The sequence below is a fragment of the Seriola aureovittata genome, chromosome 18, assembly GCF_021018895.1.
Source record: "Seriola aureovittata isolate HTS-2021-v1 ecotype China chromosome 18, ASM2101889v1, whole genome shotgun sequence".
Classification (NCBI taxonomy): Eukaryota; Metazoa; Chordata; class Actinopteri; order Carangiformes; family Carangidae; genus Seriola; species Seriola aureovittata.
The window spans coordinates 10,463,835-10,491,623 of NC_079381.1; the positions used below are offsets into that span (position 1 = coordinate 10,463,835).

At 38.3% G+C, this 27,789-nt stretch overlaps 1 protein-coding gene across 4 annotated transcripts in view; it reads right to left on the bottom strand.

Annotated features, from left to right (window-relative positions):
- Positions 1-2,009: 2,009 nt before the first annotated feature.
- Positions 2,010-27,789, bottom strand: part of hook3 (hook microtubule-tethering protein 3) — a 29,061-nt gene continuing 3,281 nt past the window's right edge. Inside the window, exons 2-25 of one of the 4 annotated variants that reach the window (XM_056403621.1) lie at positions 23,268-23,353; positions 22,874-22,946; positions 22,523-22,573; positions 22,172-22,304; positions 21,956-22,023; positions 21,659-21,721; positions 20,979-21,062; positions 19,927-19,989; positions 18,021-18,184; positions 17,760-17,900; positions 17,289-17,376; positions 16,984-17,097; positions 16,717-16,827; positions 16,295-16,379; positions 16,117-16,186; positions 12,980-13,120; positions 12,492-12,579; positions 9,569-9,603; positions 9,333-9,415; positions 9,013-9,113; positions 8,774-8,878; positions 8,172-8,243; positions 7,347-7,483; positions 2,010-5,623 (exon numbers count right to left, since the gene is read on the bottom strand). In XM_056403621.1, the coding sequence (XP_056259596.1) occupies positions 5,608-5,623; positions 7,347-7,483; positions 8,172-8,243; positions 8,774-8,878; positions 9,013-9,113; positions 9,333-9,415; positions 9,569-9,603; positions 12,492-12,579; positions 12,980-13,120; positions 16,117-16,186; positions 16,295-16,379; positions 16,717-16,827; positions 16,984-17,097; positions 17,289-17,376; positions 17,760-17,900; positions 18,021-18,184; positions 19,927-19,989; positions 20,979-21,062; positions 21,659-21,721; positions 21,956-22,023; positions 22,172-22,304; positions 22,523-22,573; positions 22,874-22,946; positions 23,268-23,353 (2,172 nt within the window). In that variant the 3' untranslated portion in view covers positions 2,010-5,607. Of the gene's footprint in view, positions 7,484-8,171; positions 8,244-8,773; positions 8,879-9,012; positions 9,114-9,332; positions 9,416-9,568; positions 9,604-12,491; positions 12,580-12,979; positions 13,121-16,116; positions 16,187-16,294; positions 16,380-16,716; positions 16,828-16,983; positions 17,098-17,288; positions 17,377-17,759; positions 17,901-18,020; positions 18,185-19,926; positions 19,990-20,978; positions 21,063-21,658; positions 21,722-21,955; positions 22,024-22,171; positions 22,305-22,522; positions 22,574-22,873; positions 22,947-23,267; positions 23,354-27,789 lie in introns of all 4 variants that reach the window. The other 3 variants (XM_056403622.1, XM_056403623.1, XM_056403624.1) reach the window with 3 other exon arrangements.

Sequence of the window (27,789 nt, forward strand, 5' to 3'; positions counted from 1 at the left end):
ACAGTGTCACTTTCCTTTTATGTCACAGAATTGATCGATTGTATCACCTGACACTTACAAATTGGCTCTCAACTGCAAGCCAAGTCTTTGGCACTATTAATACTGCTGTTGGAATTTACAATCATGTAACTACTTTTTACTTTTATAGTGAAGATGTTTATAAGATGGTTTCTTTTCTTCTTTTTTTAAATCAACAAAAATAAATATCTTTCCAGGATATAGATGTTCTATACCTTTACATTACTGTCCATTTTCTACACACAAACCATGCAGACCTATCATAATAGAAACTGGTAATCTATGTGTCACTTATAAAAGCTGTGCTATTTTATAGTAACATTGTCTGCGGTAATGCTCTTCTATTTATATGTTTTAAGCACATGCACAAATCTTCCTTTTGTATGTGTATGGTTTTTAAACCTCTGTTTTTATTGCAAAGCACTTGTTTGCATGAAAGGTGTTAAAGTTTCTTATTATTATTCATTCATTTAGACAAATTTTCACTTAATAATTGACACATTGAGAAAGTTTGAAATAACTACCATATATTAACAGACGTGTATCCGTACAAATGTTCAGTCTCGCAAACAACATCCCAGACAATCAAAGTAAAGCAAAATCAATTACTTTTTGTTATTTTCTCAACGTTGAGTAACTTGTTTTTGGGAACTGAGGTAAAATAAACCATCAGCATAAACATATAGGATTTGATCCAGGCGTGATATCAGTACAGTGGACTGTAGCCATCACTGCCCCTTCTCCTTTCACTCAGGCCCATCATGATGGAAGTGAGTAAGTAACCAGAGAAGTGTATTTTTATTGACTCTGGACCTCTGCCGTGACATGTCAGGAGGAAGCACCCAGAGGCTGAGGTTAGAGAGAGAAAAGAGAAGCTCTCAGGAATGAAGAATGGGACACTGATACAGGGAAGTTCCTGTGTCCGCAGCCTCGAGGGGCAACGAAGGCTTCATTTCCCAGGCTGGGATGTCTCTGTGTTGCTGTGTGCACGGACTCAGTTCACAAGAGGAGCACATACTGAAAATCTGAGTTCGCCATGATAGTTCTGTGTTAGTGAGTCTGGTTATAACACTAAGATCCAGGATAGGATGGTGGGTTAGACAAGCTGGTATTAGGGAAAACATATTTCCTTGGCATAACTTAAAGACCAGGCCCGACTCCCATTAGGGATAAGAAAGTCATATATATCTTGGTTTAGAGGGTATTTTCAGGACACTTAAAAACAACCTGGATCATCGTCATTTTCTTTCTTGCCTGGTCTGGAGACTGTCTCATCTGTCTGCTGGAAGGATTTTAATGAAGACCTAAGTGTACAAATTTACTACAGGACTGTTTTTGTTTTTCTGCCTTGAGGAGGACTTTTATCTGCCAAGGTTGTCCTCTGCTAAATATGATGCATCTGCTCATCTTATAATTTATTCAAAATCTAAATTTTACTTTAAACTGCAAAGTTGGGTACAAGTCGGCTCTTCACATCACCTTTCTAACCGATACGGCAAACTTGTTCGCAGAGGTTTCTTATTTACACATCCAGAAGTTACAGAGCCTCATTGTCATTCATCTGGAGTGGTGTATCTGGCCTCCTGTGGAATAATCAGTCTTTTTTAGCTGTTTTTGGTTTCAATCTCCTGAGGGAAATAGGGAAACACAGGCTCTTCAGCTGCTAATGAGTGACCTCTTTCACATTGTCATTTGATATCATTATCAAAATATCAATTACAGCTGCTTTAATTAAATCAATTAACTTTGTGTGCTAATAATAGATTCAGCCCCTCAGGCAGTATAATTTGAGGTCATGAGTTGATTTAAGCCCGCAGTCTCTTTTTAGTTTATGTGTGTGTGTGTGTGTGTGTATCTTACAGTTAACCGATGAAACCAGACACAAGAACCAACTGACGATGTGTGTAGTATCTGACAGTATCTGAGAAAAATATTTCCACATTTTATACTGGTGATTGCGTTATGTACAAAATTGGAAAACAGACGAGCAGTCTGTTTTATACAAGCTTTATTTACAATGTCATTTCCAAGTTTTGCAGTGTAGGAAGCACATCAATAGGTCCTCATCGGACAGATGCTATATGAAATCCATCTACCTAGACATGAGTTTTATGTTCTCATTCTCAAATGGCCAGACACTTCCTCTACCACTGTCACATAAAGTATGTACATAGTGTGTTTGTACAAGATCAATATAAAACTTGGCAAATGGAAGGTTATTTGCTACTTCAGTATGTAAAGAAAAAGTTTTCCAATGAGTAAAAAAATACAGCAAACACTGCACGCGTCGAGATAAGATTCTGACCTGTTAACAGCCTCATGTTGTTTGTGTCATCTCTCTAATACTCTTTTGACTGGCCCACAGAGGTTAGCAGTCAAGTAACATTAGGAAATACTGGGTACTCATTTTAGATTAGGCATGTAAGTAATACACCACATTATGACTGAGTTTTGGAAACTGCAATCCTCATTTAGTATTTTGTTCTCAAACAGGAATAAGGGAGGATTTTGACTCATAGCTTGAAATACTTCACCAAGGTGTCACTCTTCCCCTCTCTACTGAGAAGAACTTGACATTAATAACATCTGAAAATGGCCGAAAAACTAGCTGGCTGTGAAACATTAGTTTCTCTGGTTATATTACTGCAACTCCCTTGCAATAATCTCTCCCCCGCTGTCTCATCATTTGCATCAAGGTAATAATATGAATATACACAGACACATAAAAGAAACATAAAACAGTGGATGACTTGAGGGTGGATAAGAGGGGATAACACAATGTGATTTTTCTTCAGGGAGATATTAAATAACAAAAAATACCCCACCCCCACCCCCCCACCAACCATCCCTGATATGAATTTGAACAGGTCAACCATTACAGTGGATGTATTCCATTATATACAGATTTCTTACCAAACCAATGACTTGTGGGGATGGACGGTTAAAAGAGTTCTGTGTAATATAACTTACAGCTCAAACTGTAGATGTTAATGGCAAGCAATTTACAAAAAAAACAAAAAACAGAGAGAAACAGTAGAGAATTAGACAAAAGATGTCACCTCTTTCCTTTGCAAATGAATTTAGACTGAAAATGTTCAACTTCATTACTCGCTCCTGGGACACAAATTAAGTTGATGCCCAAATATGGTTTCTGATTTGCTCTTATTTAATCAAGATACTTAACCGAACATCTGTACTAATGTAATTTTTAATGCAGTTACATGTGCATCCACAACAACTAATGAACCCTTTTCCCCACAAACAAGGCCCCCGTCTTTGATGCTGTCACTTAAAACACTGGAAAATATGATAATTTATAGGGTCACGGTAAATTCACTAACGATTCAGTGATTAAAAATTTTAAATGTGCTTTTTTTTTTGTTGATGAGAAAACATTCATTTTCAAATATGATAAGTTTCTTAGCACAGTAATTTCCTGACAAGAATGGAGGTAAATATAACCTTACAGCGTTTTCTCCCATATACACTGATCTGAGCTGACACTGTTCATATTATAACCTTTGTGTCATTTTCATCAGATGGAGACAAACACTACATTACTACAAGCCTTCTCCTCCTTTTGTTGCATAATACAAGTATTTAACAGTATTTTGATGCCGTATGGAAACTTCACCTCCATTGTAACAGTATAAGTGGTGATATAATACTACTACTAATATAAAAAAAAATTGTAACAACACGCTGTACAAGCAGCAAAAGAATAAATAAGCCATTGAGATAAAAATGCACGGCATGAATTAAATCATGGTTACACAATTTAACAATTATGAGTAAAATAGGTTAAAAACAGAGAAGAAAAAGCCCCTCATTAAGCCTACATCATCTAAACAATACAAGTCAAGATATTCATCATGTGGATGAGTTTTAAGACCATCTTAGTCATTTTTTTTAAATCTTTTCAAATAAAACAATAAAGCTGGTCTTTAAAGGCAACGTGCCTTTAGTCCTAGGAAGACCAGAAAGTCTTTTTTTTATATCGTATTTTAAACAAAGGCACTAAATTGGAGCATTCAAACATCTCTTCCATTTAAACAAATGTATGCATTTATGCCTATAATATGCATATATTCACAGGTCCAGGTTTTTATTTGGAGTCTCTCTCACCCTTTTTCTCAACATAAGCTCTGGAAGTGAAATTTAAATAAGACAGTTGCTACACAACAGTACAGTATGACTTACATCAACACCAAATTAACTTTCACTATTACTGAAACTATAATTTGCGTCTGATGTAACTCATGTCTTGCTTAGCGGTTAACCCTGCATGTCTGAGCAGTCAGCTTCTTCCGTTAACAATTAATGCCAAAACCTTTCTTTTGAAATTGCAATCGTTTTCCCTTTCCACATCTTTTAACTGATTAACCCTTTCAATCCAACTAAATGAATGTGCTATACATTAGCCTACAAGAGTTAATGTAGAGTTTCATATCACCTTTTTAATAGTCTGATGTTTCTATCAAATTGGCATTCATTTTTATGGTATAGTGTATTACACATGAGACAACGTGCGCTTATTTGCTACTAGACAAATAACAGACAACAAAGTGGTCAGCTACAATATAGCCAACATCAGAAACACTAAATTACGGGTATAAATGTGCATTTTTACCAAGAAACAGATGCTACACTGACACTAACATTTAACAATTACAGCTAAAGAAAAACTGCAAGTAAGCTTAATGGGGGCTTTTATCCTGTATAAAATGCATGTCTGTAACATTGTTATTGATTTAAAACACTTATGTTGCCGTCCTATGCTCCTACTGCAAACCGTCCTAAAGCCTATAGGGCAACCCCCCATAAACTCTCCTTTAGTCCACAAGTTTTTGTACTCTCTAATACTTGAGGTAAAAGCACTTCTAAGATGCCATCTAGCAACATACTGAGGAGAGGCTGGCAGAACCATTGCAGGAGATACACACTCAGGAGTTAAAAGGGGAGCTGGCTTCTTTATTGTTATGCAGACTAATTTGCAGGCTACACCTCTCAAATATTTCTCTCTTACTGACGTCAACTGTCCTCCGACCATGGAAATAGAAACAGATATGTGGAAATATGTCATTGAGGTATCCTGAAGCAGCTAGCCAACGTCAAGTTGCACACAAGCACTACAGAAAAGACTCTATACTGCGATATACTGCCCTGGTCCTAGGTGTTTGTAACATACTGGTGCATGAATAGTAGCAGACTTGATGCAGTGTGGAAGCACAAGCAGGCATGTCCATGAAGAGTAAGTAGGAGGGGTAGAGGAGAGGGGATAGAGAGGATAACAAAGAGCAGGAGAACAAGAGGAGTCAAGAGCTGGAAGGGTGGAAAGGAGATTAATTGGGGGAAGGAGCGTGAGGGTATTCTTTTTCTGACCGCATCACTCCTCAGGCTTGTCTGGAGGTTACAATGCATGACACTGCAGAGGTTGTTAGTGCTCATGCTGCAGCCGGGTGCGCTGGTTATTCACAGGCTTGAGTCAATGCAAAGTCATGCAAACAGTAGGCAGGCAGGTAGTTCATGCATCGAGTGCCTCAGCCTAGCCCAGCCACACCAGGCTTGGCCAGTTCATTGGTGTGCCAGTCATGCAGTGACATTGCTGTTGAAGGAGGAGAGAGAGAGAGAGAGATAATGGTCAGATGACAGGGCCTGTTCTCATCAGGGCCCTGATCTTAACAGACAAACAGCAAATTAACAGGGTTAATTTCAATGCTTCTACAGGTCCATCATGTTAACGAGAGATTGTTCACGGTGCTGCCTTAAAAACAACGACAAGGTAAAGAGAATGGAACAAAAGACGGGTTAGAGAAGGGACGGGAACAGCTGCAACAAGCATACCTATTCAAGATTCCTACGTAAAGTGGCATGAGCAGTACGGTGCGGTGCTTATTGAAACACCTTAGCACACACCTTGAAACACCTTTTCTATTATGATAGCAATCAAGTCATTCTAAAATTATATGGAAAGTAAGTCCACTTCAGTGTGCTGCATTCAATAAATGCCTCCTTTTTGGTGACTTGTTGGCATTGGGGGCAACCTACAAACTAAATGCAGTTTCAACCAGACAGTCACAGGATCTGTAACTCAGGAACTACTGCACCTCACGACTAGATTTTCCTTTAACACATTTCTTCCTATGTAAGGGGGGGGCTGTAAGTCTGCAGTGTTGTAAGTAAAATATTAACCAAATACTATGATAAATACATTTAAATGTAACATTATGGCACAAAAGGTGTTGTCACAGACAACCTGGTAAATGCTGGTAAAGCTAAAACCATGTGAACTAATGCATTTCATGCTTTGATCAACCGTGGCTCGTCAAGAAACATAAAGAAAACCAGTATACACTATAACGTAGCACACTGATCTTTGACACAATCTACCCAGCTGTGGATCACACCTTCTGGAACAACTTTACTTTTTCTTTTTCCCTTGGAAGAAAAAATAATTTTCACAATTATTGCTGCAGTTACCAGCCAACAGTTGTTGTTTTTTTTCAAACCATGTAGTCCCATTAGAAATCACTCAGAACTTTTAGCAAGAAAATGTAACATTTACATGTGATGACTATACATCTTCCTATGCCTCAACACTCTATAACACAATGACAAAACAAAGGAGCAACTGTCTGAAAATATCATCATTTGAATCACAAGTGAAACATTGACACATGTAACAGAAAATTGCTGTTGACTTTCTTAAAGCTACATCAGAAGAGTTAAAACAGATAACCCGGGATAGAAAATCTGATCTGTCAACTCAAGTCAAAGAAAACAAACAAAAAAAAAAAACATGAACCTCAAATGTTATCACAGGTAGAGATGTGCATAAATACTGCATGAACAGGCAGAGCGGATCCTCTACACAAAAATGACAGTAACTTGTCAAGAAGATGCAAGCCTTCTCAGCCTTGGGGTTCAGATTACCTGCCTGGCAAAAGTTTGCCACAGAGTACAGGTTGAGGAAGGTCAGTGGTTGAAAGGGAGGAAGAGAGGTGTTTTGGAGTGATTAGTCAGACCCTATTAAATATACTGGGGGTGAAATAGGTAGAAGCCTGGCATCACAGGAGTCTGGGAAAAATGTGCTTAGTCAGGAAAAAAGTGGTGCAAGATTTGGGCAGCCTTGCCTGGCATCTCTACCTCATGGATCTGATCAAGAAGAAAAAAAAAGATAATCAATAGGCAGAATGCAGGAAAACAAGAACTTCCATTAGAAATGAATGGAAATAGTGCGCCTCCAAAAAGGCGCATCTACTTTATGTAAGTTCAGGGGATTTGTAAGGTAGTTTGTCGCAGTATTTTTCTGCCCTGTTGCCATCTACCTTGCGGTAGCTGGCTGGACGTGGCCTGGATAGGAGCGGCGTGTGCTGGTGGCTTGTCTCTGCCGGGCCAGGAAGGACTGACCAGAACCGGTGTTGGCGAGTCGGTCTTCAGCCGCCTTCTTCTGCAGAGACATACCCTGGGAAAAGATAAAGAGGAAGTCCCATTAATGGTCTCAATAGTCACTATCAGTATAGAAACAGTAAGTAGATGGAGATTAAATAGACCAGTATGAGCCAGAGCTTATGCATGAGCACTAAACTGTTCCAACAAAGAGTAAGAGAGTCACCAGATAATTAGCTATAATCAGTGCACTAACCTTGATGCATGAGAAAGAGAATTTGCTCAAACACAATATTAGTGCCAATTTAACACCAGCTATTGATCAAATATGTGACAGTGCAAACAGTTCCTGTTAATGTTACAGAAAAGTCTCTGCTGCCCTCTAGTGGTTAAAATGCCTGATGACTTTTTATTTTGGGTCTACTTGCAAAAGAGGTATTTACTGTATATTAGAGAGACGTGTAAAGTATTAAACATTCAACGCATAAAAAACATGTGTAATTCCATGTTACATTAAAACAAGATAAAATGTTCTGTCTATCAATAGGTGAGCTGACATCGCAATCATTTTCTGCACATTTACTTTAAAATATTGTCCGTTCTTCAGTGCTTATTATCATATCAGTGATTTTTGTGTATTAATTTCTTAGCCTTAAATATCAGCTGTACATGAGTGTGTGCCACAATTAAAAAGGGACGCTAGTCCAAACCACTGATACATGTGACTGGTGTTACAGTCTTAGACTGTATTAAGTCTTTCTTACCATATTGTACCAGGCTGACACAATCAGTTTCTCCTCGTAATCTCTCTGGCTCTTTGTCTTGTCCATCTCTTTCTGTTTGGAGAGAAATGAAAAGACAAAAAAATTCTAGAAATGCAAGAATGTTTTCAGCTACAGACGGATGTCCAAATACTTCCACTGTGTTTTTACACACATGAAAAACATTTTGTCCTGTCCAGAGTCTGTTCCCTTTCCTGTGTGATTATGTAGCAGAGTTAATAATTCTACTATTACTATTCTATTTTTGTTAAAGTTATTTATAATATATTATTATTCATTTCCCACAAAGACTGGTTTGTTGTGTGTAACATGAGCGCCCTCTGCTGGGCCCCTGCAATTATACCAGTCAGCTGTACACACCTTAAGCAATTTCTGGAGTTTATTACTACCTAGCTGGCTGTGAGAAACCTCATATGAATCTCTTGCTATCAGAATAAATGGCTAGTTGGCATCATAGACAGTGATGATTGTACCTGATTCATCACACAACGCAAGAGAGAGTAGACAACTGCTACAATACAATACAATCTCTCAGATCATCTATGAGTTGACTTGTTGAGTCCACTCAACAACTGACAGATTACCTCCAGTGAGTGCAGCATCCTCTCCTTCTCCTGCAGCTGGTTCTTCAAGGCCTGAACCTCTGGACCTGAACCCTGGTTCTGCTTGGGGTCCAGGGTCCGGATCACCTGAAGAGGAAACATTCAGTAACATCACAATCACAGTTTTCTTGTTTACCTACACTTAGAGCAAGTATCAGTGGTTACAGTACAGTGTGCTAAAGATATTTCTGTTGACCCTATAGCAATATAAATAGACTGACACTCTTGGCTTTTTCCAGATATTTTTTATATCTCTCCTCCATCTGTTTCATGTCGTCATCTTTCTTTTTCAGGGCCTCTTCCAGCTCCTCCACTCGTTGGGCTGAGAAGGAACAACATAAAAGATTTGGTTTAATCCTCCTTTCCTGTGCTTTTTCCCACATTTCCTTTTGAACTGAATATTTCATATCTGCGTAGTGACATCACACATGAAATAATGTCAAATTTAAAAATGACAAGAATCAATTGCAGACGAAGAAGAAGGTCAACAGACTATAAGTGCACTTCACACACTCCAAATCTGAAAGGGCTCCAAACTCACAGCTGGCGTTGTATTTAGGCTCCATTTCGTCGATGAAGGCATTTTTCTTCAACAACTCATTGTTCAACTCTCGTACTTTCTCCCTGATCGAAAGAACAAAGCACTAATGTCAAAAAGGTTTATATTAAATATTTCACGAATTAGCTCAGAATGAAATAATAAGGACTCTTGAAATTCTCTTGAAATTCAGTTTTACTAATTAAAAACAGCTCTGGGTCTGTAAAAAGATCACTTACATGTGCTCCTCATATTTCTTCTTCAGAATGGAAGACTAAAAAAAGAAAAGATAAAAATTACGTTACAGATATCTTACATCTCCAAAAAAACAAAAACAAAAAAAACAAAAACAGAAATATTATATATAATAAATAAACAGCCACTCTGTTGGATAAATGCAGGAACTGCAGCACACGTCAGGTCTTTAATTTTAAACCTGCGGCCACATTTGTGTGTGATGTTAGTCCCTGAAATTGTTCAGTTTAGCTTACTGACTACAAGTCAAAAATATGATGTATATATTTAAAACAATAATTATTATTACATTATGCAGTTTTCATAATGTGCAAATGATAATGATAAATTCTGTTGTAACATAGCATCCAACCTACAATTAATAGGATCAGCCACCTGGGATAACATGTGCAGCATCACTGCAACATAGCAAATACTTTTACATAGTTTATACAGGTTCAGCAGAGTGTCTGTCTGGTCTAGGGTGAAAAAGATTTGATAAAATTATGAACAATTCCCATGATATCCAACAGAGGGAAGTGTAGAGTCAATAATAGTTGGAAAATATTATCATAATGGTATTATACTGCATCAAAGATCAGAAGGAGGGAATCAACAGAGAAGTGACGTAAACACCAAACCAGTACTGTGTGGGTGATAATACGATTTGATTTTCTAGGGTAGACAATCAAAAATTAGATGAGTGATCTAATTGTTTTATTCTTATGTTTTTTGATTCTGTGTCCATAGGCGGTACCACTCTCCATGTGGTATCTAAGGTGTTGTGCAGCAAGACCATGACAAAGTTCAAATCTGGAGAGTTGTGCAGAGAAGATTGCATGCTCAGACTGGCTCTCTAAACTAGAAGGCAACAGCATCAAGGAACAAGGAGAGGTGGGTTTCTACAAGGAGGAAGAATGTACATGTAGTGTCTGACTAAGGACTGAGTAAAGACACCTCTCTATTTCTAACAGGAAAGGATAGTGAACCTGCAGAACGTCAACACTCAGCTAGAGAAAACGTGACCCTTACATGTGTACAACTCAGTGTAAGAAATGCATTAAAAGCAGTAAAATGCTCAATAAAAGGTTAAAATCCAATGACTCTTGATAGAATTCTGGCCATCAAAGTTGAAATTTTATTTGCAAACAATAGAATCATGGAGTTCTTATTTTATTCTCTAAAAATATGACATATCTAAAACAATATTGGCTTTGCATTATGCACAGTTTTCATAAGGTGCTAATTCATTACATCCTGAGTTGTGACACATTTGTTTCAAGAAGTCAAAAAAACTCTAGGTCATGAAAGAGCAGAATGTAGAAGAGGGAACTTGTCGGGAATCACAAAGATATACTTACTATTGTCTGACAGTGGGAGCATCATTTGAAAAAAAAAAAGATGTTCAAGTATTTAACGAATGGCAAGAATCACAGCCCTGCCAAATGTGGATGGTTTTACATCCATATAGTGATCTGTCTTTCCCATGTTTGCACCCGACACTGCTTCCTTAAATGACTGATTCTGTAATTATAACTTTACATAAATAATTAGAATAACTGCCTCGCGGTTGTATGCCTCCGCCACCCAGACTAGTTTCAGGTTACATCCCTATTTATCCAGAGTCATATAAAATTATATATTAATTATTATATATATTAACCATTTGTGTGAAATTTTGTCATAATTGCTGAGTGAAGTCTTGAGCAATGGCTAAAAAGTGTTTTCTGAGGTCACCGTGACCTTTGACCTTTGATCACCGAGCCTTATCAGTTTATCCTTGAGCCCAAGTGAAGGTTTGTGCCAAATTTGAAGGGATTTCCTTGAAGAGTTCTGGAGATATTGCGTTAAAAGAGCCAAAATCATGTTTTGTGAGGTCACCGTGACCTTGACCTTTGGCCACCAAAATCTAATCGGGGGATAGACGGGCGGATGAATGGATGGACGGACAGACAACCCAAAAACAGCTCTGGCTGTCGCCGGCACGGAGGCATAAAAAGGTCTTCCGAAGGACTTCCTCCACAATTGCGATGATGCATTCATGAAAACAGTTTCTGCATCCTCTGTTTATTGTGTTCTTATTTCTATAAACTGGACTGCATCTATAAAATATTGAAAATACTGTGAACGTTCTGTTCATCTTGAGTGAAAGATAGTTTAAGCAAGACTGCTAATGCTGGCGATTGGAAACCCCCACAAAGGAAATTAAGTGTTTTTGATTAAGGTTGATTATTTAGTAAAGACACACATGGATTGTGATAAACATGCATGCACACTCTCTCTCACACATAAAGCTTGTTGGGAGATGCTCCAAACCTCCTCTTCCTACATACCAGTAGTCCTCTACTAGAAACTGGTTTGAGGGGACACAAGGAACAGAGAAGAAGGCAATGGAAAAATTTCCCTTTTGTGTTTCAGGATGAGACATAAGTTAAATATCTTAATATTAACAAGAATAAATTTGCGTGGCAGATTTTCAATTGATATATGTGGATTTTATTCTTTAATGAAAATATGTTCAAATTGTATTTTTATGATGGTCTGACGCCATCAGGGCTCTTAACCCAGTCAAATGTTTTAAAGACACAAGGCTTGTAGACATCCCAGGAAAACTAATCATTTTCTAAATACCACATGGAAATAAAGTAAAAGCACACACACAACAGAAATAAAACACCATAGATACAATGGGGGTTAGAAATGGTTAATATTAAGAGGAGTTAGTAAGTAGTAGTACTATCAAAAAGAAATCAAAAGTGACCTTTTCACTTTTGCAAGTTATTTTTTTAGATAAAATATACAAACACCTTGAGCCCTCAGGAGGAGCAGTGTACTGCGGTCTTGTCGACGATCTTTATTCAACAGGTGTGGTATGGTAAGAATTTCAGCTGATACCACAGTTACACACGCACACATTTCATTACTTACATCATCTGCTTTGGAGCCCTGCTCCTGAAGATTCTTCTGTAGCTCCTCTACCTGACTCTGTTCCTCCATCAAACGCTGATTGATTAATCTTGATAAAGTCACAAAAGACCAGTCTTACAACATAGTTTTAACAGCAAGCTGTACAGTAGCAGATAAAAAAATCAGAGAGGCAGGCTTCTGGCTAAAAAGTCACTGACTGAAGGGCCAGTATAGACAAAGAAAATCTTTGTGGGGGAATAAATGGAAGATCGATCCACATTCTAACACAGGGAAACACAATCTCCCAACAGTCAACAAAATGGCTCTAAGACATGAACAAATCAAGATACTCTAGGTAGGAAACTATTCTCTTTGCTCTATTTTAGCTCAATTACATATTGAGAACAAATTTAGTAGTGTTTTTCCTTGGCAAATGTTATTAACAATTCAGCCTCTTTTCTTTTGCTGCTAATGCTGCTAATCTGCATGTTGTTACGCGCTTTTCTGACCTGTTCTCTGTCTCCAGTTCATTTTTTCTTCTGTTGGCATCCTCCAGTAGACTCTGCAACAGCGCAATCTTCTCATTGTCTGATCCCTCCTGGGCCAGCTTTAGCATCTTGTTCTCATGCTGAAGACGAATCAAGTGTTCTCTGTCAAAACAAACCGGAGAGTTAATTCCTTTCTGACAACACTGATAACTGATCACATTTCATTGAAACAAACAATATTGGTTGTTATACAACTGTAATCAGCGACCCTACAGAATAATAACCTCAATATCTCTTTCTTCCTTCATATTATAATGGACAATGGACCTTCTGAGGTCAGTATTGTAATGTTCCACCCACAGACTGTATGGTGCCACCTGACTTATCCAAACATCTGAACCACATTTTCAGCACACTCTACTTGTGCATAACCGGAATGCCAGTGTACGCACGTTGTGTATCCACCTATGTAGGCACTCATTACTTTCTTTAAAATACGCCCTTAAAATAACAGTGAAATACTGCGACACTGACTTCAGACCAGGTTATGCTGGTAAAGATAGCAATGCGACAAACAATGCGCCCAACCACACCTCAATTCAAGACCAACACATCCATGAGTGCTCAGATGGGTGCTTTGCACGGGGTGTAAGACAGGGCCCACAGTGCGTGTGTGAGCCAATATAAGAACATAAGAACATAATATAAGATGGTGATTTATTCTAGTACTTGGCAAACTTAATTAATTCTACAAACACCTATTATGCAAACAGAATCATACAACAGCTCTGGTAACATTTGCAACAATAACACTACTGCAACACTGCTCTAATACTACGTCATACTGACTGATACTGCCACTGAGTAGTCACTGATGATGTTATAACTTGAACCATCTCCCTGATGATAAAACTATTGACAAGTTTCCTAAAGGAGTTTTTTAAATCGAAAACAACTGGACTAGGTTATTTGTCTGTGAAGACGTTTCACCTCTCATCCAAGAGGCTTCATCAGTTCGTGTACGCATCTGACCAGGCTAGGACTGGTCCTACTTTCTGGTGTGGAGACCCAGGTATTTAACCTCTTGTGGGCGTTCACAAGGATGATGATGTCACTGGTTCCCTTTTGTGCTCCAAGTGTCAACGACAGTCGATTGCATGCACTGTCGTTGAAGCCTCTTGGATGAGAGGTGAAACGTCTTCACAGACAAATAACCTAGTCCAGTTGTTTTCGATTTAAAAAACTCCTTTAGGATACTATGACCTGGACAAATGAGAATATACACAGGCCTATTGACAAGTTTATTTCAGTTCTGTTATCCAGTTTGCATTCCTGCATCATCTAAAGTTCATGTGTTTCCTCTGCAGTTTGCAGCGTCTGTGTCTTTACAACCACAATGTGAAATGCAGTTAGGGACTGCCAAAATCAAGAAGGTAATATTCAAAGTTGCAAGTGGTAAAATATGATCTGTGTGAAATGTGTTTAGAAGGCTGCTCAGTGTTCCCATGATCTTCTCTTCTGTACACTAATTTAGTTGAATTGCTGTTTGTGCACCCACATTCACTTGCCCTTTTATTTTTCTTCTCTTCTCATAAAATATGAAAAAAACAAACAGCAATGCACACAGTACAAAGGGGAGTAAATAAGGAGGACTGAGTCTTTGTACTCAGGTAAACACTAAAATAGACAGCGCAGGAGGCATCTGATACTCAGGCAGCCTGGAAGTGAATCAGGCAATAAATTTTGGACACAAGGTTTATCTTAGTAATCTGTCTGTTTCTGATGTTTTATTCACTTTTCCAAATAGTGTGGCTTTTTCAGATAACCCGGCTTGCTTCAGCCCATCTACTCAACAGATTTGATCTTCCTGTTGACAGAACTGAGCACAGCCTGCTACTTGAGTCTTGTGTTTTTTTCAGGGTGTGGCTGCTGATTCTTTTCCGAGTGGAGAACTGGCTAAATGTTTCAAGACACTCTCACAGCTGCTGGCTAGTAAAGGTTAGGCCAAGGAGGGCAAGTAAGAGTTGAGAGGACGTTCCAGTGCAGCTTATTGGGTAAAAAGATCACATCACTGTTGGATTTCTTCTGGTGGAGTTCTGATTCCTACTCTACAGTAGGCTGAGAGAATAACTGTGTTTCCAGCTGTTTTCCTGGCTGTGCTCAGCTTAGACAAAAACTGACTGACAAAATCAACCCCAGATGCTGCTCATAAAAGCAACAGGTTGAATTAGGCACAGACTACTTTTCACACTCACTATTGGACACTGAACTGACAACCAACAGACATAAATGAACATGAATCACCAAAGTACCCAGTTAGCAAGTTTGTTTTTCAAACACTGTTCTTCTCTCTAGACATTTCCCACGAAACATTGCTGTTGCAACATTTTACTTTGATCTTCGAACACTTGCAGGATATGACATCACTTCAGGATACAACAGCTTCTCATTACCTCTGAAGGCTAATGAATAGCTTGGACTGGTTCTCATAAGCAGCTTTTGGAAGATTAGGATTTCAATGTAAATCCACATTTTTCTAGGTTCACAAGTGCTGAGATAAAATCCAGGCAGTTTCTGACTACCAGCAGAAAACCCAGCCCTCTTGGACAGCAGCAGTCAGGCTGATGTAACTCACGCACAACTATTACATAACTCACTACAGAGACAGCTCTTTTTAGGACAAACTCTCATCTACCTTAAAATGGCAGAAAGAGAAGGAGAAAGCTACAGACCATTTGGCTACAGCACCACGGACATTACTGTACACACACACACACACAACCAGCAACATCAAGAGAGGATCCCACTGTCGGCCCCTGTCATTATAAAGCACCTTTCAAATCTTATCCTTCATCTGGAATGATGGGTTTTTAACATACAATTTGCGATGCAGGGACAAAAATCTTTTGTCTTTTGCATCACAACATACAGTATTTCTAAAATACACAATACAGATGAATTTTCTTTTACATACTTTTTACATACTTTGCTGTGATATTTCTTCCTTTGTAAATCAGGATGTTTACATCTCTTTACATAACTAACCTACTGAATATAAATAGATTAAATAACAACCTTACTCTAGCAACAACTCTATATCACTATGTTCTCTCTCTTTTTTTTTTTTTAATCACTTAAGTGGGGTTCAAAAGTCATACCGAATCTCTGGGGTGGTGATCTCAGCAGCCAGTGAATCAGAGCCGTCATTGCTGACCAATGGGAACAGACCTGGGCAAACAGATAGTGGTGTTATTACAGGGTAAACCATGATAAAACAGGATATACTTGAGTGGTTGAGATTGATGTTTTTTTTCAGCCACTATGACATTTCTTTACTTGATGTAAGTTGTCCCTCTTGAGCCTGAACACAATGCAGCTCCTCAATAGTCTCCTTCAGCGAATCTCTCTCTGTCCGCATACGCTAGAAAGGAGACAGAGAGCAGAGAGTGTGAATAAGAGATACATAAAGCAGGATCTAGAATGAAAGTTCTCAATGTACTAAATGCCAATAGAATTTGTCATATGTAAACCCCTTAGCTACCACTCTCATAACTTTATGCAAATGTGGCATTTGCAACTCTGATCTTACTTTACTTATTAAATCACAAAGTTAGGCACATTTTTCTGGTTTTAATATATCTGATTCCATCTATAAAATAGGTCAGAGAACATGTACTGTGGGATGTTTCTACAGAAAATGCATTTATCATTTTACCAGTTTAATTAACTCATTCATTAATAAAGTGAATTGAACGTACATCTTTTTCTTTTTGCAGGGAGTCCACTTTTTCTTTGACGCGTTTATACTCAAACTCCATCTTGTCAGCCTTTTTAGATTCTTCTGAGAGTCTGTTCTGAAGTTCAACCACCTGTGCAGAGAGGCGACATTTAAAGTGAAGGCATTATCGATCATGTGTGAGTATAATAACAGAGTATCGAAGCAAGTTCAGTTACATAGTCCAGCCGGGGCTGATGTAAATAATGATTTTTACATGTGAAAGTCAACATGGCTGTCGGTTGGGTACCTGTCTCTTGTACGTCTCCAGCTGGCCCTTGGCAGCATTTGCCTTTCGTAGATCTTCTTCCAAACTGACGTTGGTCTGCATTAACACTGTGTTCTTCTCCTCCATCAGCTTATTCTGAAAAATAGCGACAGAAATATAAGCTTCGTTTGCACTGTCCATCTTGTGTCTTACATGTTGTGATGAGTAAAAACTAAATGCTTCTTACAAACCAATGGATGTGTTGTAACGTGAGAAGAATTTAGTAAAACTCCTCACAATAAAAATATATATTTAATTTTGTCTGTTGTCTGTGTGAGACTGTGTACCTGTCTTCTGAGAAGTCCCATGTCCTCAAGTTTCTTTTTGTAGTGTTCCACTGTGCCCTCCAGCTTTGACACTTTGTCTGATGAGTGCCTACCAGGGGAAAAACAACAGATGGCTTAATTTTGTGATGTTATATTTGCAATGAGGAGGAATCAGAGAGCTTTTCTAAAGCTCTGTTTATATAGTGACACACCTGTGACAAAGGAAATCTGAAATAACAGGATAGTGGTTCAACAATGCATTATTTTTCTTTTGTCATCTTCTATTTTTTTAACTCATTTTCACATCCATTAGGTCTTTGGTGCAAGACTTTTTTAACAATAGTGTCATGTTCATGTTTTTAATCAAGGTGATTCTCTGGGGGTTTTGTGAACAATGATTAGAATCTCTTCTCTTGTTTAGTGTTTAGTTTAGTGTGCTTTACTCAGGTAATCACACTATGTTGAGGACTTAGATTTTACATCCCAACTTACCTAAGGACATCCATCTCATCCTTGAGGGACTGGGCTTCATCAGCCAGTGACACAAGCTCTTCATTCTGTGACTTTACATCTAAAAGTTCTTTTTCAAGCTCCTCACAACGGATCCGGTAGTCGTCTTTTGCTGCCTCCAACCTAAAATGAATTAGCGACAATAATCATCTTTCAAATCTGAACATATGAGTCATCAGCATCAGTAAAATCAGCTCTCACTTTTTCTGTCACAAAATGTCTTTCCATCTAGTAACTCCACACCTGAAAGTTTCTTCCTGTAGCTGCTCCAGTTGTGTCTGCAGCTGGAGATGTCTGCGTCCAGCTGGGCTGTTTATATCCTCTATGGAGTCCGACTGGTTGAGTCTCTCCATCAGGACCTGGTTTTCTGCTAGCAAACTGCTCTTCTCCTCTTGCAAGGCTGCCACCTGAGGGAGGAAGGGTAGCGAAGAGGAAGGCAAAGAATGGAAATACACAAGAGTAGAAAGGGCAGGAAGATATGGTTCAGTAGTGAGATAAACAGAATCAGATGAATAAGGAGAAGACAGGGATTTGGATAATAAGAAAGGTGCAACATAGAGGAAAAGGCAAAAAAAAAAGGGGTGGCATGGAGGATAGGATGATAGGAGCATGAGAGGTGAAGATGGAAAGGATGTTAAAAAGAGAGAGAGAGAAGAGAGGCAGAGAAGGGAAACAAGTTAGGGAGGGAAATGCACTGAAACTTTCAATTTATATCTCTCAAGCAACTCAAATCTATATGTAACAGTTTCTTTACAGCATTCAGTCCAAGTTATTCACAATCACTGCAGCATCAACTCCAGTTACAAAGCAAGGACACAACAAACACACAAACCAAGAAGCTCCAACATTAAAGAGGGCTACATATGGTTTGATGTTGTCTTCTCAATGTGATAGACAGGGAATCAAACTCTCCACACAAAGCAAAGCAGAAGCTGGTTGTTTTCACTACCACATACCACCATGTCTAATCCCTGATTGTTGTTGGATTTGCCAATAACCATTTTCCAAAATATTGGGACTTTAAAATAAATGCCCTGACCTTCTTATGTGCCTAGACTAGTGTAAGTGATATCCACAAATTACATAGCAACTGTAAGTGAGTAAGAGAGAGGGATCTTATTTAATGCCTTCTGCCTCACGCAGCACCAGTCTGGCAGTACTTTGGGTTTAATTTTAGTCGTGCACCACTGTATAGACTTGTGTTAAGTTCAATGTTCAAGAGAAATTTTGATTATTGTGCAGCTTGTGTATTATTTTTGGTAGACTCTAGACTTAGAAAATGAACTTTGCTTCTTAAACCTGTAGAATCCATTGCGTAGGATTTTCAAATATATTCACAAGCCAGCACAACATTATTAACTATGTCTGCCTTTTTATTTTGTTTAACACTCCTGTGTGTAAAATGTATGCCATTTAAATGGCAGTAACACTGTTATGTGGAAGCAATCTCAGAGAACTTGCACCAATGTGAAAATTCTCTCACTGCAACAAGCTTATATCACATCAAAGATGTGATCAGGACAGCTCAAAAAGCAGGAAATAAGGCGGGGCTCAAATATTCACTCTCAAAACCAGAAAAGGTTTTCCTAAAAACATCCATCATTCCTATATAGGTATTGAGTTACAGTATGTGCAGTGGTGCTGCTGATTGCTTAGTGATCATATTTTTTTAAATAAAAAAGGTTCTTGATGTGTACTTCCACAAGAGAAAAAAGCCAAAATTATACCATAACATGTAAATAATATACAGTGTGTAAATATTTGACATATATTCAACAGTTCTGCCATTTAATGACTCCTTCCTCTTGGTCCAAAATCAAGCTTTTCCTCTTGCTGCCTACTAGCTGTGGGAAAGCATGAAACACAACAAGGTGAAAAGGGTCGGAGGTTATTATTGAAGGGGTGACACACCCACACAAAACTGCAGTTGTGACTGGTGTGCCCCAAGAGGACCAGGTGTACACGTGTGCACAAACACTTGTGCACAAACATGTACACACACATGCACACATTGTTAGGAGAAGGGGGATCTGGATTCCAAAAGGGATGCTGGTGCAAGCAGACTGAAAAAAAAAATCAAGGACTATTAGACACACCACACGCCATGAATGGAGGGAAGAGACAGAAAGAAAAGAAAGTTTGGATTTACCCTCTCTTCTAGCTCATTAAACTCTAACCTCAGTCTATCACGCTCCTCTTGGACATGGAGGGCCTTTAAAGCAAGGCACACAGTATTGAAATAGTCAGGAAATAAGAGGAAACTGAATTAATACAACAGGAGAGTAGGTAACCCTTTAAAGTACAGCTCCATGTTCCTGCTGTTTCTGTGTCATTGGCAGAAAAATCAAAAAATCAAAATAATGATATCAAATATAATCATCTTCTATGAAGATGGATGGATCTTCCTTCTATTTGCCACAACTGATAATTGTTAAGGTAACAAAATAAAAAAAATCTTAAAAGTAAATGGTGTATCCACAGTACATAAATCAGCTAATCAGTTGTTTTGATACCATTTAATTAAGGTGCAATTATGCAGAAAAGGGAGCTGCTTTTAAAGTGTAACCAAAAACAGTACGACAAAATCAGTCAGATAGTAAAAGATATGAACATCACAGAAAGAAAGTAAAAATATAACGGAATTGGGTGGCTGTGAATACTATGTATTTATACAAGTGGTTTTTTTTTTGCTATGAATATATTCAACTTAATAAACTATTAACTACATTGCTGCAAACTACAAGAAAAATGATCATTTATCTACCCTATGTCTCACCTTGATCTTTTTAGATAAAGATTAACAGTCTCAAATTTCACTGTCTTGAGAAAATGATCATGTTCAAGATTAATGACTGATATTCAACAGTTGAAATTATACCTCTGACTACTGCAGCAGACATATACATAATGGAATTCTTCTAACAATACTGATATTTGATTAATATTTTGATGACTAAGATGGAATTACCAAGACGTTCGTTTCAGTGTGTCATAATAACCATTTATCTTAATGTCTCGTTATTCACACACACTCACCCTGTGAATGTGTGTGAATAACTAACTTGTCAGACTCACTAGTCAGGGTAAGTGTTTCAGGTTAGGTTATTCAGAAATGTGACTAACAGCACACATAGCTATGTTGTACAAAATCAGCATTCAAAGGGCTTACGACATGGGGAGTTGCCACAGCAATAAACCAACCTGCATGTCAAGCTCACGACACCTCTGGGCGATCTCTTCCTTGGTAGCCAAAGCGTCATTCAGCTCCTCGACTGTCTTTTTCAGCTGACAACAGAAAGAAAATCAAAGTCAAAACCCTGCAGATTTCATTTCCATTTGGATGAGACTACAGAAACACTCACTTACATCTCACAGACATGCTTGATCTGGGGATATACAAATACAAGAAATAGTCTGAGGTGTTTTTGAAGCATTATGTACACAGTAACGTTGACGTAGTAGTATTGCGGTTCTGTTGAAGCAAGCTTTTCCACAGATCCAGCTGTTTTACAGCTCTGTGGCCAAAAAGGAAGAGGGTAAGACGTGGGTTGAGGGTCCTGTTTCATAGTGAATGCTCAGAAAGTAAACGCACTTGTGTTGAGGTTTCAGTGGAAAAGGTGCTGGAGGGTGTCTATGTGTGATTTCAAAGATTTTAATATTGTACATTAAAAGTCAATTCTATTTAATTCAGGGCAGTTACATTTAAAATTAAATATTTTTGAATTCTAGACAGAATTAAGAAAATGTAAAACCATTTTCACTACTTGAAATTACAAATGAAGGTGTTGTCTTTCTAAAATATGAGATCCTACTGACAGCACTGTTAGAAAACAGACCTGCATTAAGAGCCAGCCCAGTGAGCTTCAATAAAGTCTCCATACCTGTCTGTCTAGATCCACATACGAGTCATTTCCTCCCGTCACCGGAGTCTCTTTACTCATCAGCTACAGAAACACACAAAAATAGGTTAAAGGTTGGAAGAAGATGATGATGACAAGAAGATGCCTTCCTGCAGACCCACAGGATTAACATCTGATCCTGCAGACGTGACATCCCAATCCCACCTGCAAGCTTGTTTTATGTTAAAAATCTGTCTGACCAATCCCACTTTATTCTCATTAATCAACTATCATCTGCAAATACTACTTCATATCGGTCTAGATAGCATGATCATCTACCTCTTGGATAGCTGTCATGACAACATGCTGCACTGACTCCTCCATCATCATTATGGTCTGGATGTATTCTGGAAAACAGAGAAAAAGAAACATTTATGAGGTAAATTCAAGCTTCTGCGTCAGCTGTTAACGTAATGTGATATAAAAACATTGTTTTCCAATATAAACTTCCATATCACAGACAGCGAAAACGCACACAAAATATGGAATATGCACCTTGTTTCTGTTCACAGTTGACAGCGCAGCCCAGTAAAAGTTGTAGCATTCTCCCAAGTTCTGCTGCGTCGGAGTGTTCTCCAATGAGGTTAACGTCTGGTAGTGTGAAGTCATTAATGTGCTGCCCTAAGACCTAGACAGGAGCAACAGATGTTATCTATCTATATATATATATATTTCAAATAATCTAAATCTTTCATGATATGAAAATTAGATTATGAGGCCTGTAAGGATTAAGTGGGCAGTAGGCAATCTGAACTTCTCCTGCCCAGCAACATAGCGCTTTACGTCTGAATGCTTGGTACTGATCAAACCTCTTATTTCGAAACAAATACAGTTAATTGCTCTTACCTCCTGGTTATAATCTAGGATGCCTTTCAGAATTTTCTTTAGATTGCTGACCTGAAAGAAGAGAGTACTCATGTAGACATTGATTCAAATTGAGGCTGACAAAAAATGTTACAACACCGACTGCTAATTTATGCTGAACCAATATCAAATAATGCTATATTTTTAAAGGTGACAAAGAAGCAGTGGGATCACCTAAGTCTTTAGGAACATGCATTACCAACATACCTTTATGATTAATATTTCTAGACAAAGATATTGTTCATTCACACTTGCTACATCATTCAGCTAATTGGAAAAAAAAACTACCTAAACCAAGCATCGTAATCCATCCAAATCATGTCTGATTCTTACCTTTAACCTCCAGTTGTCTCCAACCTCTGGCTTGATTCTACTAATCCAAGCGTCAGTGAAATACCCTATATCTCTAAAAAAAAAAATATTCAGACAGACAAAAGGACAGGGATTTAAAGCATGAAGTTCTTCTTAAGTGTGATTTTGTAAATAAACAAAGCACAGACAAAGTGGCAAGTTTATAACAAGATATGGCATTTTATGAAGCTGCAGGTTTAGGAGGTTGTATGAGAAAAGGGCCGGGCCTGCAGGGGTGGAGTGTCTTACTGAATGTTTTTAGTACATTAGCTGTCAAACATTTCAGAATATGCCACAAACAATGTAAAATAACATAGAAAGAATTTGTTTTATAAAAATGCAACTGATAACAAATATTGTAAGGATGAAAACTTACATTTTCTGTAGAGCTTGCGCCATGACGACACCACTCGTCAAGTCTTCTACTGTCTTGCATGGAGCCTCCACTCCGAATGTCTGGATCTAAACAACAAACAGACACACAAACTTTGTGAGTGCTGGGTGAAGGATACAACTATGTAGTTTATTATGTTGACACACAATATAACCTGCTCAAGATATTCAACAAGCGTTTTACATGAAAAGTTATGACACCCTGTTTTCAGGAACACCTCGAAGCTGCCCACTATAACCACAGTCTTACCTGCCGGCCCGTTAGCAGCTCCATTAGAGGAGGTGGGAGTTACATGCCTCAAGGGTACCTGAGTGACTCAAATATATTACTGTGTGCACCAAAGCGGAGCTGACTTACTGTCGCTGCAAATTCCCTCTCAACTTTGTCTATCATCGTTGCTCAGTTTCTCTTATGTCACCTCTGTCGTTAATTTCAAAGTTTTTTTCTTCCGATTGAACTAGCTCAATTGATATGTCTTTGTTCTCTCTCTACCCTTCATGTTCTTCTCTGCTTCTTTCCCTCTGGGCTGAAAGTCTGTTACTCAGACAGAAGTGAATATTCTTCTGTCTATATACCAACAGCCAACATGCCAAAAGAGGAGGGGAAATTGAGAGAAGGAATGTTGAAGTTCTGACAGGAAGAAAATGACGAGGTTGAAATTCTGCCTGCACCTTCTTCATCGTTCTGTCTGCCTCACTTTTCATTACGTGGCTCAAATACAACATGCAGCTCTCAAGCCCTTTGTCAGGGTAAATGGGTTGAAGTGAACTGACCAGAGCACTTTAAATCAGACTCAAGCTTGAGGTAAGTTTATTGTCACATATGTTCAACTTGTTATTATTTCCAATATAAAACCCATTCGAAGGTCTTATGACTGGAAAGATTTTACTATGAGAAGCAGCTTAAAGTGTTAGATTAGCAAGAAAATGCCATTTCACTTGTTGCCATCTAAACCCATGGCTATGGCTGTAGAACTGTTTACGCAATTTTCTTAAAATAAACATGATGCAATAACAACACCATCTCCAATTACTGACTTGCACTAATGCGAGTGTCTATTTTAAATGACTTTAAACTATAAAAGGTGAAGTGAATTCACTGTACTTGATTTGTTAAATTTTTCGTTCTCTAGGTCTGAGATATTGAGAAGTATTCAATTGCAATTGCAATCATTTATTAGCAAAGACAGAGTGGGATACCAGTAAACATAACAAGAAGACCTTTGACACTCAACCGGAGAGGACAAACTTCACATGGCACAAGGGCAACATGACACTAACAACATCAACATTCCTAGACAAACTGAGATAATCTAAATAGAAAAGCTTTTAGACTGATATTTTACTTAAGATTCACAGTCGAACACTAGGTGCATCACCTCTTCTTAAATGTAAGCTTCAAGACATTTTGGCTCTTGTCTTTTTACGTGGAGCAATGCCCACCAAATAACGTTTAAGGGGCCAATTAGGGTCAGTCCCTTAGGGGTACCCTGTGTCAGCGAGGCAGCTAGTAGCTAAAGCCAGCCACTGGCCTAGAGCCAACACACAACAGAACCAAAACAATACCCCCATTACATAACATCAATTACCAGTGAGAGACTGAGAAAAACGTAACCACTTCAATTACCAACACAGTATTCACTCCATAATTTAACCCATTCTGCTACAAAAGCACCCCAGATCTATACTACAGCTTAAGCAAGATTACACCCTTTGCTGTAATGATACGTTATCCTCTAAACTTCCATACAATACTGGTTAGATGGCATTGTATTTTAATATGTATCTGTGTGGATAGAGTAGGAATTAAACCACTGGTGTCAAAAATGTAGTGTCAAATTGTTGTTTCATACAGGTGAAAAATTACTGAATTCTAAACATGTAAACAGAACTCTGGAGCACAGAATTGTAGATTATTGAAACAAGACAAACATTGTGGTAGAAATGGTTGCATGCAGATCTTTTGCTCTAAACTTGTTGATGTCTCTCCACCATGCATCATTTCCTTTTGACACACACACAAACACCCAACAAAAGCATTAACAGAAACCTGACAGCCAGTCAACAGCTGTCAGCTGGAGATTGTTATAAAGCATTTTTGAAAATGAAACGAATAAGTGGCTCTTGACATATAATATGCTTGATGTCAGGTTGGAAGCTTGATCAACACGTGGCCAGTGCTGATGAGTGAACGTGTTTGATCAGCTAACCTTCAATCTACCATCTACTAAAGGTTCAACACATCCAAGCTTACTGTATCTGTTGCATTTTGTGGGTGAGTTTTCAGTTTTTCCAGGGCTCTGTAGCTTTATTTACATCCTAAACTATTGTTCCCGAGCAGCAATGCGTTCTAATGGCCACGTGAGCTCCACATGCTTGACTGCGTGTTACATCAACAAAACTGCAGCATACATACCACTGGATACAAAGCCTTTAAAAAGGACATGTGCTCATGTGATGTCTCTTGAAAAGCCACAGTGGAGCACTGCAGGTGAGTGGCTTTATGGCGTTTAGGATATTGTAGGGTACCAGTTGTCAGTGAATGAGTACAACAATAAATAGGAGCTATCTGGACTTTGTTGATTTCACTTGTAACATCAGAACTCTTCAGACAGCTCTGGCCTAAGCCATGCGTCCCCTGCGTCAACAGGATCACCTCCCAATCAGCTTATTATGATGATATTAATCACCTTGAAGCACTGACCACAGAATAAAAGGAGGTCAACAACCACTACTACATATATTGGAATAATATTTTCTGTATTGCCTTCATTATTACACAAGACTGCTTTTATATTTAGCCCGCTGCAGTGCTCATAGCTACTAGGCTTACATTTTTCAACAGCAACATCCATCTGAACCATTAACTGTCACTTTTGATGCTTGGGATGCTATAATACTGCAAACTCTGTCTACATTTCCCAAACGGTATTTGCACAATCACTTCTTCAGAATTTGAGACTTTCTTATACTCCAGCTTTGGTAATATGGGCTGTTATTGCTTTTAATTTATTGTTTCATTTAAATTTTGAAATGGAGGCATATTTAACATTTTAATGTGTCAATATGTGTGTGAGTTGCAACGTAATGACTGAAAACCAATTAATGTGGAAGAAAAGCATCATGTGACCTGAGGCATTCTGAGGCTCTAATTTAGTTTAGGATTTGCTCATGTTTCACGGTGGTTCTAGATTACAATCAGCATGCTTTGATCATATCATCCGTAGCAATCTGCTTAAAGGGCTTATAAAAGAGCGCTTCACCAAAAGTTGCCTTTCCCATGATAAATTACATTTCTAATCTATTAGAAATGAATATGCGTTCAGTTCTGAAAAGCCACAAAACTCATGCAATAAAAAAAAAAAAAAACAACAATCATATTCTTGAAAAAAATACTTGCTTAAACTCGGCAATAGGCCACAGCTGAAGTATGGACACACACAAGTCTCACAGATAGGGCAGACTGAGGTCAAAAAGGGAAATCCACACCTACGGATTTGTGGAAACAGTTTAGGAAGGAGAGAGTAGTGCTGTGGAAAAAAAACATACTGTATGTCAAATGACTCGGAAAAAAATGGGCTGCAGAAGCTACCGCTTAGATTCAGAAGGGAAGTGATCGTCACAGGTACCCAAATGTCCACACCAGAAAGAATGTATCGGCCAGCTAAGGCTATAGCTCAGCTCAACAGAAATGAAGAATTTTCTCATACAAACAAACTATTATATGCACCAAGGGTAAAAAGGAAAAACTCATCATTATTTCCCAGTGACTGTAGTGTCATGAGATAAAACTGTATCACTTGCATCCCATTATTCCCCATTATCTTATTAGACTCACTGGTTTGTACCATAGACTGTAGGGTTTGTTCAACATGCAAGATCCACCAGATGAAAAGAACAGAGCTGATATAGCAACTATACATTTAGTTGTCAGTTTATTACATACACCAAGCTAAAACTAATGCAGTCTAATATATACAGTTCTACCTTCAGGAGAGTTATGTTCAGTTTTTTTTTTATTGTTTTAGAGAGGTGTAGATTCACCTGTATGATCATTTTAGAGGCTGCAGTTTGTGGTGATCTTGAACTGCACTGCAGTAAACAGAGATGTTTCTGTTATTTATCCTACCCTCATTGATATAAATGAGATGGACAAAATAAAAGAAATACCTGTCAGTACAACACAGTGATTTTTGGCTGACAGACAGATTTAATGGTTAAATCTAAAAAGATAAGTTGCCTTGACTGCAACCCCCAAAACATCCTGTCTCCCTTTATTTATTTATTCATCTTTATTGAGAACAGTAAGATAATGAAGACAGGGTTCAAAAGTAACTGCTTACATTTTTAAGCAGCTATTACTTCAGCATTCTGACACACAACCTATAATAATCAAACACATCCAGTTTCTTGTTTCTCAGCATCATTTAAATCAAGACTATGTGGCCATTCTCTTGTGCTGACCTAAAGCAGAAACAGTTGCTTGGTTATTTCCATGGCTATTT